Source organism: Corythoichthys intestinalis, chromosome 10 (genome assembly GCF_030265065.1).
Source record: "Corythoichthys intestinalis isolate RoL2023-P3 chromosome 10, ASM3026506v1, whole genome shotgun sequence".
Lineage (NCBI taxonomy): Eukaryota > Metazoa > Chordata > Actinopteri > Syngnathiformes > Syngnathidae > Corythoichthys > Corythoichthys intestinalis.
Genome location: NC_080404.1, coordinates 29,294,543 through 29,314,956, shown reverse-complemented (window position 1 = coordinate 29,314,956; position 20,414 = coordinate 29,294,543). Strand labels below are relative to the sequence as shown.

General features: G+C 42.4%; 1 protein-coding gene across 4 annotated transcripts in view; it reads right to left on the bottom strand.

The window, feature by feature from the left end:
- The window catches only part of grid1a (glutamate receptor, ionotropic, delta 1a), a 489,918-nt gene that overhangs the window by 9,312 nt on the left and 460,192 nt on the right, over positions 1–20,414 (bottom strand). For all 4 annotated transcript variants that reach the window (XM_057847669.1, XM_057847666.1, XM_057847665.1 and 1 more), the window contains 2 exons: positions 8,521–8,716; positions 2,422–2,588 (listed from right to left, as the gene is read on the bottom strand). In XM_057847669.1, coding sequence (XP_057703652.1) covers positions 2,422–2,588; positions 8,521–8,716 — 363 coding nt within the window. The remainder of the gene's footprint in view (positions 1–2,421; positions 2,589–8,520; positions 8,717–20,414) is intronic.

Here is a 20,414-nt window from a genome sequence, read left to right as displayed (position 1 = left end):
AAGATCAGATCACATTTGATGGTGATTTTATGCAGAAATGTGAAAAATTCAAAAGGCTTAGATACGTGTTCATACCACTGTAGCTATCCTGACAGTACACTGAAGGGAATGCTTGTCATCTAATATTGTCATGGTCTTATGTATGTGAACACTGCCAGTCACAAGACTGGAAAAAAAAATGGAAGGGTTCTGTTAGTAAAAGGCATCCAGTGTAAATATGGGCTAACCAAATCATGCACAAAGAGATAACTGCACAGTGTATCACAAAAGTGAGTACACCCCTCGCATCTCTGCAGATATTTAAGTATATCTTGTCATGGGACAACACTGACAAAATGACAATTTGACACAATGAAAAGTTGTATGTGTGCAGCGTATATAATAGAGGTAATTTATTTTCTCCTCAAAATGACTCAAAATATAGCCATTAATATCTAAACCCCTGGCAACAAAAGTGAGTACACCCCTTAAAAACTACGTGCATCCCTTAATTTCCAAATTGAGTACTGCTTGTCATTTTCCCTCCAAAATGTCACGTGACTCTTTACAGGAGTGCTGTCAGCATTGCTGCAGAGGTTGAAGAGGTGGGGGGTCAGCCTGTTAGGGCTCAGACCATACGCCGCACTCTACATCAAATTGGTGTGCATGGCTGTCACCCCAGAAGGAAGGCTCTTCTGAAGACTGTAGAAAGTCCGCCCATCTCATCAGACCATGAGACGGGCGGGCTTTCTACCGTCTTCAGAAGAGGTCAAAGTGTCATTTTGTCGGTGTTGTCCAATGAAAAGATTTACTTAAATATCTGCAGAAATGGGAGGGGTGTACTCACTTTTGTGATACACTGTGTAAGTATTCATAATAAAATTGATGTGAAGGCCACCGCAAATCCTAACCATTTTAATTTGAAGCTTGGCATATTTTCTACTCGAGGTCTTGCTAATCCATTTAGTCCATTGCAGAGATTTAGATGCAGATCATTAGATGGATGCAACTTCAGTCATATATGAACAAGAGTAGTTTAACATTATTTCATCTTGTGGTTAAAATAGCCTTTTTCATGAGAAGAATATTTTGCAATGAGAGTTGTGAAGTAGTACTACGCCGAGCTGCAAATAAATTTAAACAATAGTCTGGCTGAAAAAACAAGCTGGTACAGAACACCAACAAGGTGTAGAACCACATGGTTGTGGCGGTGTCAGGGAAAAAAAAGACGACAGACTTGGCCTTCAATAATATGGGCAGTGATTTTTCAACACTTTCAACAAGGACGCGCACATAAATATTTGAGAATAACTTTGCACATTTATTCCAAGCTAACAAAACACGCACACTGAGAAACATGCACACACATAGTACATTGAGGCATTCCACATGGAGTTATTTATACACATTAGTAGTCATGAAACACCATGGCTATAGATGCCGCAAGTGTTTTCTATTCATTTTCCCTACAAGTGATGTATTCAAGATCTTTGGCTGAAGAACCATTGCTGTCACTCGTCATCTATCATGTTACACAAGCCCATGTGAAATTCACATCAATACATCTTTTCTTTCTTTTTTTTTTTTTTTTTTTATTCCTGGTCTGTCCGCATTGTCGAAACGGCAATAGGTGAACCTGGAAGAAGAATATTAATAAACTCCAACTGATTTCCAGATATACAAAGTATATGTGTTGGGTATATGTCAATGTAAGATAATCTTGTCTTTGTTGTGAACAATCACAAAGACTAAATTCTCTCAAATGTTTACAAAAATATTGATGTTAAGAGTCTTTGAAAAACAAATTGTCTCGACTGTTGTATATTTCAGTGCAAAAATAAAATGTAGGTTATTGAAGTCTACATTCTATTTGATGTTTACTGAATGAATATTCACTACTAGAGTCAAAATTACATTTGATGTTTTTTTAAAAAAAAAAATTAAGTTGAGAACTAAAGTCTCTTTAATGGTTATAAAAAGAAACAACCCAAAACAAAAGAAGGTTAAGCGAGGCTGATGTATAGGACACGCATAAAGCCACACTAAAGACAAAATTTCCCTTGATGTTTACGAAAACACCAATGTTATATTTATTAAAGACTCCAAATTGGCTTCGGTGGATGGCTGTGTGGTTGCCAGGCAACAACACTCACCTGAAAGCAGCAGTGCACTATCCTCCATCATAGAGTACATATCCCCATTTCCCCCTGCCTTCAAACCATTCCTTTTGGTTTTAACATATCCTTCCTCACACACGCTCTTCTTTAATAGCAAAAGCCATTACGCACATTCATTTGGAAGCTTATGAGGTTGAGAAAGTCAGCCGTTGTTCGCTTTTGTTCCCAGCCCGCCAGGGCGGCTGTTCTCTGACTCAGCCTTGTGACCCGCAGGGGCTTCATATTAAAGTAGCGAGATGGTGATAATGAAGGAACGAGTACGTACTTCTGAGAGAAGAGGTCTCTGTAAGGACTGCCGTGCTGCAGAGCCACGCCGTAGCCACGAGTGCTGATGCTGTTGCCGGCGACTGTCAGCGTGCAGTCATCGTCAGTGAGTGCGGCGTATTCCACTACCGCCATGTCCCACAGAAAGGCGTAGGACTCTCGCTTTGCCTAGGTTGATCACAAACAACATCACATGATGACTGTTCTCCCGTTTACATTCAAAGCCCTTTCTGGCATGCACAACATCTGTAGCTCCACATGCCTACATCGCTTCAAGGCAGAAACTTGTCTAATAATTGTGAAAAACAACTTCAGCCCAAAGTGTATTTAAGTCCCAATATGGTTGTGTGAAAAGTATATCTAAGGGGGAAAAAAAATAAATGTATGTACAGGGATCCCTCGCGCCTTCAGTCCATCGCAGATTTTTTTTCAATTAAATAAATAAATAAATGAATACAGATGAGCTGTCCCAACCCGATCACGAAGTCTCTCTCTCTCTCTCCTGCTCCTTTTCTTGGTCAGGCAGTACACTGGAGTTGCTTATTAAAGTTAACGATAATTGACAGACGTTAAGGTTTGCTCATGCCATAGATGCCTGGAAGCCGAAACTTCAAAGCACCGCATTGATCAATCATCGTTTAACTTGTTAAACAGTTGCTGTGGCAACTTATTGTGCATAAGTGAGCAGCTTGAGCGGATTTGAGTGGACTCACTCAATGAAGCATTTAATAAAGCCAAGCATTTTCTTACTTTATTCTTGTTTAAAAGTAATTCGGTGGGACAGTAACACGTTTAAAATTTATCATATTTATTACATTTGAAGTGCTTAAAAACCTTTTGTTAAAATATATATGGCGGAAAACACAGACATGACTGAAAAAGCAGTTTCTGCTCTTGCAAACCTCTTTAAAAGAAACTGCTGTATTTTAAGCCAAATGAATTGTTGTGTTTGAAAGAACAATATGTCTATATGCTGCCATAGCAGATTCATGGCACATTAAGCCCCCAAACTATTTTTAATTTGTCCGTTTTACCCTCAAAACCCCCGTTTACAGACGTCGCACAAGCGGTTTTGTTTGAACCCATCCATAAAACGTAGGTAATTAATTATATTTATTATTCAAAATGTCTGTCATTTTTAGCTTAGATTCATTAATCGATGTCTAAAACTAATTTTCGCACTATAAGGCACACCTGACTATAAGCCGGCCCCCCCCCACCAAATTTGGCAGGAAAACGGCATTTGTTTATAGATAAGACGCACTAGACTATAAGCCGCAGCTGTCCTGTAGTATGTATGTATGTATGTATGTATGTATGTATGTATGTATGTCATTAAGTATGTATTATGGGATATTTATACGAAAAGGATATTAACCAGTAAAACATTATTTGACATCAGCATCATACCAATTACTTTGAACCAATTGGCTGCAAAGCTTCATTGCTTCAAGAAGCTTAATTTGGCCATCACTGCCAAACAGTCAACCTCTGCTGTCAACACTGTTGTTGTCCAACATGCCTCCGAGCATGCATTGCAGCGCTACAGATGTAAATAACAATCAAAATTCATGTCCTGTGCTAAAAATTTCTTCAGTTACTGTTCCAGTTGTTTCATTAATTGCTAGTTATGGTATTTGGTAACACTTTATTAGACAGTGGTGACATAACACTGTCATAATTATGACATGATACTGTCATGAGCATTTATGAATGCTTATAACAGATGTCATTTAGTGGTATCCGGCAAATTATCTCACTTTTGAATGGATGTAAAAGATCCAAGCTGGACATAAATGGAGTTATTGACATAATTTGTCGGATGTCACTTCACAACATAAGCATTTAGTAATGCCCATGATACTGTCATAAGTATGAATGATGGTCTTATGACAATGTTATGATGGCGCTTTGTAATAAATTGTTACCCATTAACCCAAATAAATCTTCAAATAAGCCGCACTGGACTATAAGCCGCAGAATTCAAAATGAAGGAAAAAAGTAGCGGCTTATAGTCCAAAAATTACAGTATTTTGTTTAAAAAAAAAATAATAATAAAAAAATAAACGACTTAAAAAAATTATTAACTTGCATATTTTAAACTTTTAAACAAATTACGTCACAATGAAAAAAATGGTGTCTGTAAAAAAGTCACAGATATCTACCTCATAACTATCGCTTAACTGTATTTCTTTTGTTACTATCGCATTTTCTCCGATAAGTTAGATGATAAATAATCGATCCATACAAAGAAAAATTGAAAAACAACATTTAAAAGGGTAAATATATGAAAAAGAACATCTCGACCACTCCTTGATGACTGCGATTTCTGCATCGCGACCCTTGTTATATTACCACGTTTCACCCATAAAACTCCCCAAAAAAGCCAGCTGTGGCCATTCACAGCTGTGTGTTGACACTCGGTGATACATGCTACATGGAGTTTTTGGATCAAAACAAGGTAAGTACGCGATAATATCTCGTTAAAGTCATGGCGTCTTTAATTCTGCTCTCGCGTGCTCTCACCTCCAGATAGGGTTTTGCTATTTAAAAAACATAAAAAAAATAAAAAAAATAAAAAAAGCCCTCCAGTTAAAAAAAATTCTTCCCCCAGAAAATTGAGATTTTAAGCTTTCCAATGATATATCACGTGCATATTGGACAATTTCGAAAGCCAAATTGGGGTCTCAGAGCGGAAATTCAAGTCACCAGAATGTTTTCAGCCCTATATATATATATATATATATATATATATATATATATTTAAAAAATTCAAGGGGGGGGTGCTACTTCGCGTTTTTTCACTTATTGCGGCGGGTTCTGGTCTCCATTAACTGCGAAAAACAAAGGATCACTGTAATGTAATCTCAAAATGTCGTATGTCGGATGCATAAATGGAGGCCATCTGGGAGACTCCTATTTAGTTCTCATAAACTCTTGTTCGGGTGCTGCTGTTTTGTTACTGTTGCTTTGTTCGCTATGTCCCACCCCCCAAAAAAGATCCATCACAAAACACACATACACAAAGGATAATTACGTGAGCCGACATCTGAATGCCTGCAAAAAAAGACAACTTGACTAAGTATGAGTCGTATTGATTTTTGACAAAGATCAATTTGAAATAGTTCAGAAGAGACTCAAAAAAAAAAAAAAAAAAAAAACATTCACTCATTACATGAAGAGATAGCACAGCACAACAATACAAGCTAAAACCTTTATTCCTGGGAACACATTTACTTTTATACTGCTTGAAGTGCTGCATTAGTGTCACAAAATAAGTAGTGTTCCTTTTTCTTCCATTACTTTCTGTTGTTCAACTTTGGTGAACTTTCCCTCAGTCATATCTTCAACATATTATCTCGATGATATGTATAATACTGCAAAATATAACCTGACAGCTGTTACAGCAGGGATTCTTCAAAGGTTTCTCTCATATTGCGGTGCTAATACACAAACTGTGATGTTGCTGCCTTTTTTCAAATATTATGCTTTTGATTTACAGTATGTTTTTTAAGTACAGTTCAGTTATATTTAACCTTTCAATTCAATACGTTTGTATTAAATCTAAAAAAGTTTGTTTTACAACATATATTTCTGTGATGTTTTACAAGTGTGATTGAATCATTGAGATTTCTTGCTTAATTAACCCTTAACTAACCCTAACCCAAAATCGGAGCTAATGTGAATGTTTAGGCTTAGGCTTTATCATTAGCAGTGTTGTCACTAACGCGTTATTGTAAACTGATAACTTTCAGTAACGAGCAATCTAACGTGTTCATTTTTCCATTCCAATAATCTGAATTAAAATGAAGAATATTGTAGTCATCTATGAAGAGCATTTTCAATATCCCACTACGTGTTCCTTTCCATGGTAACCGCTCATAGTTACTTCCTGTTTTGGTCTCAAGTAAGACGCGCTGTTTTGGGACAGAGAAAGGCGTGTGGAGCGAGGGTGCACATTTGTGCTGAGAGCAGCCACCTGTTGAGATGTGCGAGGGAATGTTGATTTGTGTGCGTCCATGAATGCTACACGTGCGGCCATTTCGTAGCTTTGCTGTTGCAATGGCGTGTAGTCGGCGAGGATTGTTTACATCGTATTTGTGTTGCACATTTATGCCGTGAGGTGACGTGTTCGTTTAGCATCTTTGGGATGTGTTGTAAGTCTGATTGAGTGCAAAGTGCTTAGTTGCTGCCACGTCTTGTGGCCAAATTGACTGTGTGTGTGTTCGCCGTACTTCCGGATTGTGCGCGCGCATTCACGCCCGCCCCAGCCTTTGTGTTTATTGCACTGTGCAAATCATATGTGTGTTATTGATTATTGTGCAGTCAATTTGCATTGTTTTACATTGGCACAGATATGCTGTTAAACCTAAACCCTAACCCGAAGTTCAGAATTTTTTACATAAGGCTTAATCTTTGTTTTAGCGGGGGTTTAATTAGTCGGGGGGAATTGATTTCAACAAATCCCATGCAGTTTGTCAGTTATTTGTTAGTTTCAGGGCTCCAGAGTAGCTATGATAGCGCGAGTCAATGGTGGTAGAAATCAACTCCATTGACTAATTAAACCCCCGCTAACTCAAAAATTAAGTCTTATATGAAAAATTCTATCTTCCCCTTTAAATTTGATTATCGGCGAGTCAATTATATGCCATGACATTTGCTGTTTTCATTCTTATGTTGAGGCAGCAAAGGGAGAAAAATTGGTAAAAACTAAGCGATAAATTACTTTTAAAGTAACTTAGTTACTTTGATAATAAAGTAATCAGTAAAATAACTATATTACTTTTTTGAGGCATAATCAGTAATTAAATTACTTTTTCAAGTAATCTGTGACAACACTGATCATCAGATGTTGGTCATGGTGGAATTTAGTGAACCACTGTTAGAGGTTTTAATCGACACAGAACAATTGAGATTTAGCTGCAGGATAGAAAACTTGCAATTTGAATGTAATAAAACTAACGGAAAAGCACAAACCAATTTTTGGGGGACAATGATGAAAATAGTTGTTGCCGACATGCGCCGCAGCCCGCGAGCGCACTCCGCTTATGAAGAAAATGAGAATGGCTCTGGAATCCTTTTGGATTTCCACTTTGTTTTTGTTGTGTTCACTGCTGTGACGGTCTTCCCTGTGGTGTCCTCGCATCCGACGGCGCCGTCAACAAACGCAACAGACGAAGCCTCTGCACCTCGCCTCTCATTAAGGCCATGCAAAGTCAGAAAGTCAACTCGCCCTCGCAAAACACACGTGGAGGAAGGATGCTCATTTGTGTATCGCGACGAGGACATGTTGATAATTTAAATGACTTAGCAGCAAATAAAACTTAGAAAGCTGCTCGGCGCTTAAACCCCTTTGAATATAGTGGAATTTCATGTGCATACTTTTGATTGTCATCCAGAAATGTATTCATTACTTACTGCACTTAATGACTAAGAATCTTCCCATGAAACTTTACGAAACCGTGGATACAGGATCTACAACTTTTATTTTACAGCACACGCTTTCATTCAATTTCCTGGAAACGATGTGAAACTGGAGGCACAAGCACTCAAGATACAAGATACAAGATATGTAACATTCAGCCTACATTTGTATAAAAGATGGAAGTTTATCACTAAACAAATCTAAGGTAATAGTAAAACCATTCATTCATTCGTCTGTAAATATTTATGTGGATAAAAACTTCTAGGCCATGGAACATGGAAAATGAACATGACTTGACTTGGTATTTTTATCAATCTAGTTCATTGCGTTACATTTACATAACTGCAATGCATCCTCAACCAAAGACCACCCATGGTACTGATGTAATTGGACTTGGTGAAAGTCCGCGCTCGACAGTGTACCATCCTCATTAGATATGTGGTCTAGACAGATAATTTTAAATTATAGATTTCACCTTCTCCAACTTACATGTGCCTGTGGCTGGTACGTTTGATGGACAGGAAAGGAGTTATAAAATATTACTTCAGAGCTGCAGTGCTTGAAATTCTTACATTTCAAACCAAAATACGCATCAAGTTGCCTGATTTTCATTATTTCTGATGCTTGAATTCAAATTTATGGCTTAACTGAGGCTGAAGTGTTTTTGACAGTCACCTTCTTGATGCCTTCAAAGGGGCCTGAGACCGAATGCTCGAAACCGTTGTTTTTGTTGATGGTTTTCCAGAGGTCGGCGAAGGTGCTGTCCTGCTCCAGGGGGTTGGTGCCTTTGGCTTGGAAGTAGTCGTACACAGCCGAGTCTCTCACCGTCCCATACGCTAAGTCCACCTGCTTGGACAGGTCCTGGAAAGATCTGGAAAAAGGTGGCAGTGTGTCAACAGTTATTGGTTTGTATGCCACAAAATTAGGGTAGAACAAGTGACTATTAAAGTAGTTGTAGTTGTCTTCATGAATTAAATCTTTTATTCTACTGGGTTCCGAATTCTTGTCTTTGATTGACTAACCTTGGCCACTAACTACAACAGAACATCTTTTGTGATGTCATTGTTTACATTTACTGCATTGCATCATTGTAATTCGATTGTTTTGCACATTTCGAAGAGGGTTTAGCAAGACAGAAGTTTCACCCTTGCTGCGTGGTCGAATGTTATAAATTCCCACTAAAAGGGACCTCAAAAAATGAAAGAAATAGCTGTGGACGATCAAGAGATTAAACCCGGTGATCTGTCAGATTAGGATACGTGTATGATTATGTAGCACTTTCCCACAGATTAAATGTTGGTCAGAGTGCTTTATAATACTTATACTTGCTAATTTATATAGATGTGGTTGTAGAATAACCACATTTGGCCCAACTTTCCTTGAAACTGCAAGGCTATGAATCACTTCGACGTTGTCGCCAATTCATATTTTAAACCTCCGGTCTTCAGATGTTTTTATATATTGGAGATTTCACCCAGCAAACTGTTTATCACATCTTTTGTCAAGTTCAAATACGAATCCTTAGGTATACATTGATAATATTACCCAAAATAAGGAGAGAAGATAATTTAGTTGAAAAGCTTGCAAGGAGAATAAGGGGAAACTATTTGGCTTCTGCAATCGTTCAAACTAGCCCCTCCTTCACATCGCTTTTTATGTGGGATGGCCCAAGCAACAGACGGGTGTCTTGCCGTAAAAGGGAAAAAGGGGAAGCAAGCTGGCGACATCTCTTGTCTTTGTTTGGGTATGTGTGTGCATGTAAGTGGAATTACATATATATGTGTCAGCACATTTAAGCAAAGCAGGGCGGCCTCTTCTGACCTTGACCAGGCAAGACAAAACATTCTTTCTTCGAGAACAATAATAATAAGCAAAAGCATTTCTTCATTGCGGGCAGCAATAAGCAAAAGCATTTCTTCATTGCGGGCAGCAATTGATAAAAGCAAATATATAATAACAACTTAATAACTCATAATCTCATCAAATACATTTCATGAAGCAATAGCTTTTGGTATGTAATAAAATGCAACAATATGATTCCTTAAATGTATTGAAGTTAACCTGTGGAACCTAGGACGGTCTAAACCAGTCAGAATGACAAGGCAGTATTATCAAGAGCTAAACATGTCTATAGTTATCAATTCCAAAAATGTCTCTTACTGCAATCAATCATGGAACATCCTATTATAGCAATCAATACTTTATTATGAGCCTTCATTGGTAAAATCAAATATTTAATAACCATTTAATAATTGTCTTATCATCTTTACTGCCTCCCATCATGTATGTGTCTTCTTGCCACATAACCAACTGCGCATGCGCCAAAAATAACGTCAGCAAAGATCCTCTTTTCACTTAAGTTTCTCACCCTGTCCTAAGCAACTTTGACATGCTAGTGTGTCACTAGCCTCTGTCACACTGTAGGAACTATCCTTAGTTGCTAGAAAACCTTTGGTGGACGATGACGTCATATTGCGTGTTCACACATGTAGGGACTAGGGATCAGGAACTCAAGTTCTGAGAACCATTTTAGTTTGTACTCTGAGGTACGGACTTTCAGTGCGGCCGTAGGAACTCGATTACGTAGGTGTTTGGTGATTTACTAAAATCAGGAGCTACGATACACGTGCACCTCGAAAAGCCGCCATATTTAGAAAAAAACTACCATGTACTAAATCTGTCTCATCGTCTGACTCTGGATTTGCTTGCTGATAGAAACTATTCCCTTTAAACATGCATGAATTGCCGCGGTGTCCTTGACGGTCTCCATTTCGCTGTTTTCCGTTCATCTTAGTTTTTGTGTTTTTACTTTGCCAGAGGTGGTTGTGGCGAGTAAGTAATGCGTCACTGGCGCAGACTACAACTTAACGGCAGTTTGCATCAGGCGCAGTACCAGTGTGCCAACATGACTGCTTGGCGAAGGATAGTTCCTACAGTATATAGTGGAGTGGCCGAGCGTTATAGGAACCAAGTGCTCTGGTTCCTTCAGTCTGAAAGTGGCTATTGCGTATCTCTGTTCTGACAACGATCACTATAGATCGAGGAATTTGTGGCATTTGCAAGTGTCCTTCTTTCCACATTCACAAAACATGCATGTTAACTTCAAGGAAGACAAAAAATTATTGTTCACTGATATGAATGATACATTCCCCAAATAAGAAAAAAGAATCCAAGACCCGTACAAAACATTAGCCGTCGGCACATGGGCTCATATAGACAACATTTCGGCTTTGCTCCAGGCTCAATCAGTATGTTAAACTAGCACTCCCAAGTCCTCGTGTGCAATGGTGTATTCTCTAATCAGTGTGCTGTTGATCAAGCAAATGAGCTGCACCTGTAGCTTCACTGGCTTAAGCCCAATGCTTCCCCCACCGCGGCCGCAGTACACATTCGGCGACCGCACTAACGACGAGGAGAAATCCAAGGGTTAGGATTCTGAAAGACTGCGGCATTAATCCCTCCAATTGGCCATTAACTGCTCATAAGAGCATCCGCTAATGTACTTTTCATGAACAAAACTGCCTATCTGAAAATGACTCTCTCATGACGCTATTATGCAGATGTGATGAAGGCGTAGAAGAAGAAAATGAGATTTTTTTGTGAAATAAACTCCATGGGGCATTTATTTAGGTACACCTATGCGCTCTGAAAATGACAAAAACTTGACTGTCCAGTTTTTCAAAGGTGAAAATATGCCTCGAGATAGCTGTCAATTTCACGCAATTCAGATGGGTTCAGGGTGAACCCTGATATTTTATTTCACCCTATTGAGAACAAGTGGTAGGTGAAATGTACTAATTTAAAGTGTTGCACTTATTTTTTCGACAACAATCATGTAAATTTCCTACTGCGCGCTAATAGAAGTGTGCCTAATGTTGTGGCCAGTCAGTGTAATTGCTGTAATTTACACAGTAAAATTATTTTATTATTTTACCCTCCAATCCATGTCTGTTAAATGGCTGTGTCCCCAGTTGAAACTAAGCTGTTGGATACTGTAAACACAAAGTGTTTTATCTATTTTTCTGCAGATAAGCAACACATTAGAGCAGCACCACGCTGTTTTTACAGCCTAGATTGTCTCCCCAAAAAAATAAAAAACAACAAGAAGAAAAGGAAATCGAAATGCTTATCTCAGATGATGACGTCGGGCTAATTCAGCCGTTTAATTAGAACCCTGTAGAGCGCGGCTCGGAATAAACTTAAAGCAAGAATACGTGATTTGTTACTTTATCACCTGCCGCATCTTTGGTCAGGTTGCATTTCAATCTTTTGCTCCAGCAAAGAAAAAAAAAAAACATTGGTTAGTTTTTTTATCTAACCACAATCTCCTGTAATTGTAGACAGCTAAGACCATGGTGGAAAAAAATAAACATTTAAAAAAAAAAAAAAAAAAAAAACTCAATTGGCTCCGCCAGCTAAAATGAAGAGAATAAAAAAAGGAGGCGCAATAACGATCGAGATGTTTTCTCTTCATTCTTCTCAAAAATGCCTCTGGTCACTAGTCAGAGTGTACATTTTATAAAAACGTAGATGTTTTGCGATTAAAAGTACAGTGGTACCTCTACATACGAAGTTAATTAATCCCAGGACTGAGTTTGTAAGTTGAAATGGTCGTATGTCGAGTAAGATTTTCCCATAAGGATTCCATTGTCTCCAACTCTTTGTCTGCTTGGCGATCTGAATACAGTGAATATCTCTATCCATCAAACCCGTCCACTACTAGCAAGTCTAACGATAGCCAAAAAAACAATATTGTTGAATTGGAAAAACAAACAAAACATTAGCATTAACCAATGGCTAAATCTAATCATTGAATATATAACATTAGAGAAAATATCTGCCAAACAGACAAATAAAATGGTCAAATACGAACAACAGTGGGAAACGGTCGCAAGAATGATGAACATAGAATAAGGATTCTCTCTCACCTGCGAAGGAATGCCACAAAAATAATAGAAATGTATACATAAATGGATGTATGCGGGGTGTCCAGGGAAGTTGTATGCATCCTTCTGCAGCTGGAAACTGGACATGTTTAAATCTGACCTGTTTTATACACTCCCAACAGCATGTAATAAATAATTTTTCTTCCTTCACAGTTTAGTCGGTCAATGGGCTTACTTTACAAGGATACTCATAGACAATTTGGTTTCCGGCTACTGGGGATCATATGCAACTTTTTTTGGAACACCCTATATATTACTTATCAGACTTGGAACAATTAAGGAACTATGCGTAAATAATACACTTCACTGGTCCTTGGCATACATCTAATGGTGTTCGATAAACCTCTTCTTCTATCAGCTTTACAGGTGGAGTTTGTTGGCGTCCTGCCCTGGGCCGTCGCGCCGCCGGTCTTGGCCCCCGGGATTTTCGGCCGGGGCTTGTCTGGTTGCGTCTGGCTGTGCGGGGGGTCCCGTCGGGCGCGCGCTGGTGTCGTGGGCGGGTGGGGGGGCCGCGTGGGTGCCGGTCCGGGGCCGCGGCCCTTCCCCGGCCGGCCGGGGTGGGGTGGAGTTGGGGTGGGGGCCGGGGGGTGTATGCGACAGCCATGGTTCCCTCCCAGGTCCGCCCGGCCGGAGCCGCGTCTCCCTGTACCGGGTGCCGGGGAGGTGCCCTCTGGTGCCATACCGCGCGCCCCTCTTGGCCCGGGGTTGGGTTGTGGGGGGTGCGCTTCCCTCCCCTTGGTCTGTTTCCGGCCCTGTCCGTCTCCCTGGGCCGCGGCGGCCGCGGCTGCCCCCCGGCCGGCGGGGTCGTTGGCGGGGCCTCTTGGGGCCCACGGGGCCTAGGGTGAGGCTTGCTGTCCCTTGCCGGTGGGGTGGACGCCCCCTGGTCGCCGGCGCTTGGTGTGGCGCCTGCTCGGGGTGCGGGGTGGGTGCTCGGCTGGGCGGTCGTGGAGGCGCCGTGGGTGGTCTGGGGCGGGGATTGATCGGGGCCCTGACGCTTCTTCCGCCCTGGGGCCGGTGGTTCTGGTGGACGGGGCCACGCCCGCGGGAGCCTGCCTCTTAACTCACGCACTTCTCACTTCAGCACTGTAAATATTTTTCACCCTGGCACTTACATGCTCATACATTTCTCCGGGGAGAGTTGGGACGGGGCTTTACAGTCCCAGCCCGACTCCCCCCTGTTTTTAATGCACCACACACCAAGGTTGTGGGATGGTTGGGACCTGTTGGGGGGGGGGCCTCACGGCTGCCTCCTCACCACAGGCCCCGCCATCCCTGCACCTTTTTTAAATGCACCACACACATCATACTCCACAGGAGAGCTCCGGCAAAGGGCGGTGGGACGGGCGGCTGGACAGAAACTCCATGCTGCGGTCCCACTGCCCCAAGCCAAGCTCTCCTATTTTAATGCATACATTGCACTACCCTCCCCTCACACCCCCATCACGGTGCTGGGTGATGGCTGCCAGTCGGGAACCTGGCAGCCACAGTAATAGGGTGGTAGGTGGGTCCCACACTTTTTCTATATGGCGTGGCTCCCGGGGTGTGGCCTCCCCTCTGCCTCGGCTGCCGGCCGCGGGAGTGGGTTGGGGGGTCGGGTCTCCGATCTTGCATCGTCCCTTGGCAGTTCCTGGGCGTTCTCCTGCCTCCGCCTTCCCCTCTCTTCTCTGGCTGGGCATCCGCCCTACGCTCCGTCGCGGGTCGCTGGCTGGGCGCCGGTGTATCAGCGGGGTGTCGCCTGCACCGGCGGGGGACCCTGCCTTGCCTGGGGCTTGGTGGGCCGCTGGGGGTCCCGTGGCGTGCCGTGCCGGTTGGGGGGCTGTGGCTGTGGCTCGTGGCCCGGGTGGGCGGGCGGGGGTGGGTGTAGGCGTGGGGTTGGTGATGCGTCCCCTCCTGCCATCCCTGAAGGCCGGTTGATGGGCGCGCGGGTGGCCCGGGGGACCACCCTGGGTCCCGGGGGGGGGACGGTGGCTCCTTTGCTGGGCGGCGGGAGGAGGGATGGGCTGCGCATGGCCCCCCCACCACCCCGCCCGCCCTCCCTCCCCGGGCTGGCTGGGTGGGGGCCGTGGCCCTGGGTTGGCGCCCGTGCGGTTTCTCCGCCCGTCTGCGTGGCTGTCGCATGCCCGGTGGGGCTTGCGTGCTGCTGGATGTGGTAGGGCATGCTCGGGTTGGGGGTTCCGGTGCCGGGATTGGCGATGCGGCGGTGTAGGGTTGGTCGCCAACGGGCTTACACTCATAAGAGATTCACACGATTACTGGGTTCTAGATCACAGAACTGATTTGTGTACACTCTACCCCTTTCAATCACTTAGCTTATAGTCTTATAGACACCCCCACCCCCATTCTCCTCTTTCACTGGCCAATTGGCCCCCACATGGTGTAAACCGGAAATACATCTCGCTGACGATAGCACCAGCATATTAGTAACTAGTTTAGATGTTCAGTGTATTTCTTGTTGTTGTTTGTGTATGTGTTTCTTTTCTTTCTTCTCTTGTATTTCTTTTCTTCTGTCCCCCCATAATCCCTTCCTGTTCGCTGCTTTGTCATAATAAAAAGGTATTTTGAAGGATCACAATGGGAGTATGTCAGACTCTCCATGTGAAACATTAAAACTGTTCAGAATCCGGGCACTTAGACTTCCATTCTCTGTGTCAAACAGCTGAACAGGACAGGTTTAAAAAAAAAAAAAAAGATTTTCCCATAAGAATACATTATACAGTGCTACCTCGAATTTGACTCGCCATTTGTTTCTACATCCGACGAAATGCTCGAAATACAACGATTTATGAAAGTGTCCCAATTTCATTGCTTTCCTGCAAGACGTACGCACGGCGGATTTTCTTGTGAAAGAAATCAACATGGGTTCCAAGAATGTTAAAGCAGGTGGTGAAAAAAGAAAAAAAAAAAGGCTTACCGTTGAAATGAAGATGGAATGATGGAAAAATATGAACGTGGGGTGCGCGTCCGTGATCTGCTTGATAATACTCCTCCGACCTCTGTTCGTCAGTCTTTATAAGTTAAGGTGACAATTATTATTGTGGTACCATCGCCAAAGAGATCGCCAGCTTCGTCAGGTTTTAATAATTTATTTCAGAACTTGTGCAACACAACACGCCAACTGCCAACAACAACAACAGGACTTTAAAAGAGAAATTCATATCTCAACTGCACTCTCTCTCACTCTGCTGTCAGCCCTGCGGTGCATTCAGGTACACCACTTAAAATACAACCGCCACATTAGAACCCAATTTGTTAGATTATTACAGGTATTATTACTATTATTATTATTATTATGATTCCGATTTTTATTATAATGTATTTGCTTTGCTCTTTGTAGATGCTATTTGCAACAGTAAGAGCAGTATTTATTCAGGATTTAGTGTAGGTTTTCGGGCTGTGGAACTAATTAATGGAATTATAATGTATTCTTATGGGAAAATCCTGTTCGACATACGGCCATTAAAAAAAAAAAAAAAAAAAAAAAAAAAAAAAATTAATTAATTAAATTTTTTAAAACCTGTCCTGTTCAGTTGTTTGACATGGAGAATGGAAGTCTAAGTGTCCGGTTTGTCTGAACAGTTTTAATATTTTGAGAACACTGAGAGTATGACATACTCCCATTGTGATCATTCAACATACCTCATTTATTATGACAAAGCAGCGAACAGGAAGGGGTTATGGGGGAGCAGAAGAAAGGAAACACAAGAAAAGAAAGAAAAGAGGCACAAACAACAACAACAACAACAAATACATTTATCGTCAGCTAGATGTATTTCTGGTTGACACCATGTGGGGGGCCTGTTGACCAGGAAAAGAAGGGGGTGGGGTCTATAAACTAAGTGATTGGGACGGGTAGAGTGTACACAAATCTGCTCTGTGATCTAGAACCCAGCAATCATGTGAATCGCTTGTGAGTGTAAGCCCGTTGGCAAACGACCCACCGCCGCCCCACCGCCAATCCCGGCACCGGGACTCCCCACCCGAGTGCGCCCAATCACACCCAGCCGCACGTGGTCCCCACCAAACACGCGGCTGACGCGCAGGCGAGCGGAGACGCCCCGCAGGCGCCAACCCAGCGCTACGGCCCCAATCCGCCCAGCGTCACCCATCCCTCCTCCCGCAGCCCAGCAAAAGAGCCATCGTCACCCCACTGGGATCCAGGGTGGTCCCACGGGCCACCCACGCGCCCATCAACCAGCCCTCAGGGACGGAGAGAGGGGACGCACCACCAGCCCCACGCCCACCCCCAACCCTGTCCGCCCACCCGTCCCACGAGCCACAGCCGCAACCCCCCTAACCGGCACAGCATGCCACGGGACCCCAGCGGCCCACCAAGCCCAGGGCAGGGTCCCCCGTCGGAGCAGGCCGACGTCCAGCCGATACACCGGCGTCCAGCCAGTGACCCGCGGCGGAGTGCAGGGCGGATACCCAGGCAGAGAAGAAAGGGAAGGGCGGAGGCAGGATAACACCGATGAGCCGCCGCGGGGCGACGGGAGATGGAGCCCCGACCTCCCCCCACTCCCGCGGCCGGCAGCCCAGGCAGAGGGGAGGCCACGCCCCGGCAGCCACGCCATAGAGATAGAGTGTGGGACCCACCTACCACCCTATTACTGTGGCTGCCAGGTTCCTGGCTGGCAGCCATTACCCAGCACCGTGATGGGATTGTGTGAGGAGGGTAGTGCAATGTATGCATTAAAATAGGAGAGCTCGGCTTGGGGCAGTGGGACCGCTGCATGGAATTTCCACCCAGCTGCCTGTCCCCACCGCCCTTTGCCGGAGCTCTCCCGTGGAGTATGATGTGTGTGGTGCATACGACCATTTCGACTTATAAACAAAGTCCTGGAACGAATAACTTCAGATGTACAGGTACCACTGTAATTCCATTAATATGATCCACAGCTTGAAAACCTTCACTAAATCCTTAATAAATACTGCTGGTACTATAACAAATGGAAATTACACATAGCAATTTTTAAAAATTATTAATAAAAACCTGAATGATAAAATTATATTCATAATAATTCCTGTAATAATGTAACGAATCGGGTTCCAATGTGGCAGATATGTTTTGCGTGGCGTACCTGAACGCACTGCATGGCTGACATGAAAGAGAGAGAGAGGACTTTTTACTTTCACTTTTCATGTTCAGCGGGGGCGGAGAGTAGGCATGCTGTGTTGCACAAGTTCTAAAATTATTAAAAACCTGGCGAACGGAGGTCGCAGGAGGAGCGTGGAGATCGTCGACATTCTACGGCCGTATTGTTGAGCCAGTTCATGGATGTGCACCCAACGCTCAAATTTCTATATTCATTTCAATGGTAAACACCACCTTTTTCCTTGTTTCACCATCTGCACTAACCTTCTTGGAACCTGTGTTGTTTTCTCTCAAAATAAAATCCGCCGTGTGTCCGTCTGCAGCGCTGTCATGTTGTCGTATTTCGAGCATATAGTCGGATGTAGAAACAAATGGCGAGTCAAATTTTACGTCGTATGTCGAAAAGATCGTGTGTCGAAGCGATCGTATGTCGAGGTATCACTGTAGTTTCTATTGAATAGTGAAGTTATGAAAACATTTTTTCTCTCTTTGAAGTCCAGAGAATGAGATATTTTGGCAGAGATAGATACAGTTTTATCTTATAAAGACAACTAAGTACATTTAATAATGTGATTAAATCGTTTAATTAACGGGGAAACATTGTGGACAGTTGACTATTCGTTTGCATACAAAAACCTTTTTCTCTGGAGTGTCTGCTCAGCCATCTAGTGTGACAGTAAAGACCTACCGGTATTCAATTCTTATACAATGACCAAAATGTCTTGCCCCCCTGTGATGTAAAACTGGGAATAATTGACACAATAACAAACCATTACATTTTCTTATGATGTTATTCATGGGATATCTTAAAAAAAGGATGTCACCTGGTAACTAGGAGCGGTTTTAAATGATGAACAAACATGACCAATAGGCCTTCAGTAATAACACTGATTTGTTAACTAATGGAATTTATGGACAAATGTCTTCCTAAGTGGGATACTTTGTGAATATTTGGATCTAACTTCCACCTTGTGCCTTTTGGCAGCATGACAGTCTCCTGAGGGAGATAAGAAATTGACTACTCGTATAATCATAAAGGAGCTTTACTGTTTTCCAATTGAACTATATAGGGGTCGCAAACTACACCTTGTTAAGTCCGCCTGGTAAAATATGATGCTTTTTATGTCGTCTGTCACTTTTCTCCTCCTTTGGACTTTAAAAGTAGGGCAAGCGAGGAATGGGCATCATTTCTAGAGCAGAAAAGATAGAATTTTTAAGGGATGGCATATTGATCGGCTGGGCGAGGTATGGTGTGTTTTCTGAATTAATTCATTAGCTTTACTTTGGAGAAAAGTTGAAAATTGAGCTTCCGGCCCATGTAGAATGTTTTATTTTTTTTTTTAGCAGACTTTGCAATGTTGCCAAGATTCAACTTTTTAACCTTCACACTCACACGTCCTCCAGGAGTGGAAGGGCAAGGGAAGACTCATCAGGATAGTAGGGCATCAGCTATCAGATTTAAAAGGTTGAACATTTTCCCATCCAGCTTCTTGGTGGCCCGAAAATGCTTAACTCCCACCTTCCATTTTAGTCAATTTGTTGAAATGATAAAATCAGTGAGCAGGTGCTGATTGTTTTAATGCATTCACTTCAAGGGTGCTTGCCGACTAATCCGGTTCGTGAATTTTGTCCTTTGTAAAATGACAGAGCCACTATCAGATTCAGCAATGTTTTATTTGGAATATTTTGTTTTGAAGCTGTCACAATGATTTTACCCCCGCTCAGGCTCCATCTTTTTGCAGCTTTTTTTTTTTGCCGCCCTTGAAATCTCTCCCAAACAAATAATATGTAATGCCTTCCCGGGAATGTTTTATGTTTACCAAGATTACTGCGTGTTCTCTGCAAATAATCCCACGCCAGCTACATGATTTTTAAAACAGTTACTTTTGAGTGCAGCGGGGGGGACATTTTGACAAGCCTGTGTTTTTTTTCATTGTTGTCATCCTCCATGCGCTTATGCCATTATGATTCACAGTAAGTTGGCAGCACTGTATAAATATGCAAGACCAGAGAGACAAACATCAACAAAAATGCCTTTACAAATATATACTTAAAGAAGCAACACATATTTAGTATTCTCTCACTCATCAAAGTCTATTCAAATATCTCTAAAAATGTTTTTCTCAATTAAAAGATTAAAAATTACATTGGTGCAGCAGTGGGTTGGCTGGCTCATCAACTTTAGTACACTATCACTATATTGTTTGGTGACCTGGCATGACACCTCAGTCATCTTTCATAAATGTACTTAAACTGTTTGCTTTTAATCATTCAAATATCCTCTGATCTTTTATGTGTTTCAGCTTCACATTTATATTGTAATGAAAGCCACAAAATGATTGTTTCACAGCCATTCGGATGCTATATTAGAACAACTAGCACACATCTTATGTTGTGTGATAAGTGTCATGATGTAGCTCAGTGGTTCTTAATTTGATACAAAGTACCACCTCAAAAAATGATTTGGTGTCCGAGTACCACCCTCAGGGTCAATATTAAAATTCGTAAGTGCAGAAGGCCAAATTACTCAG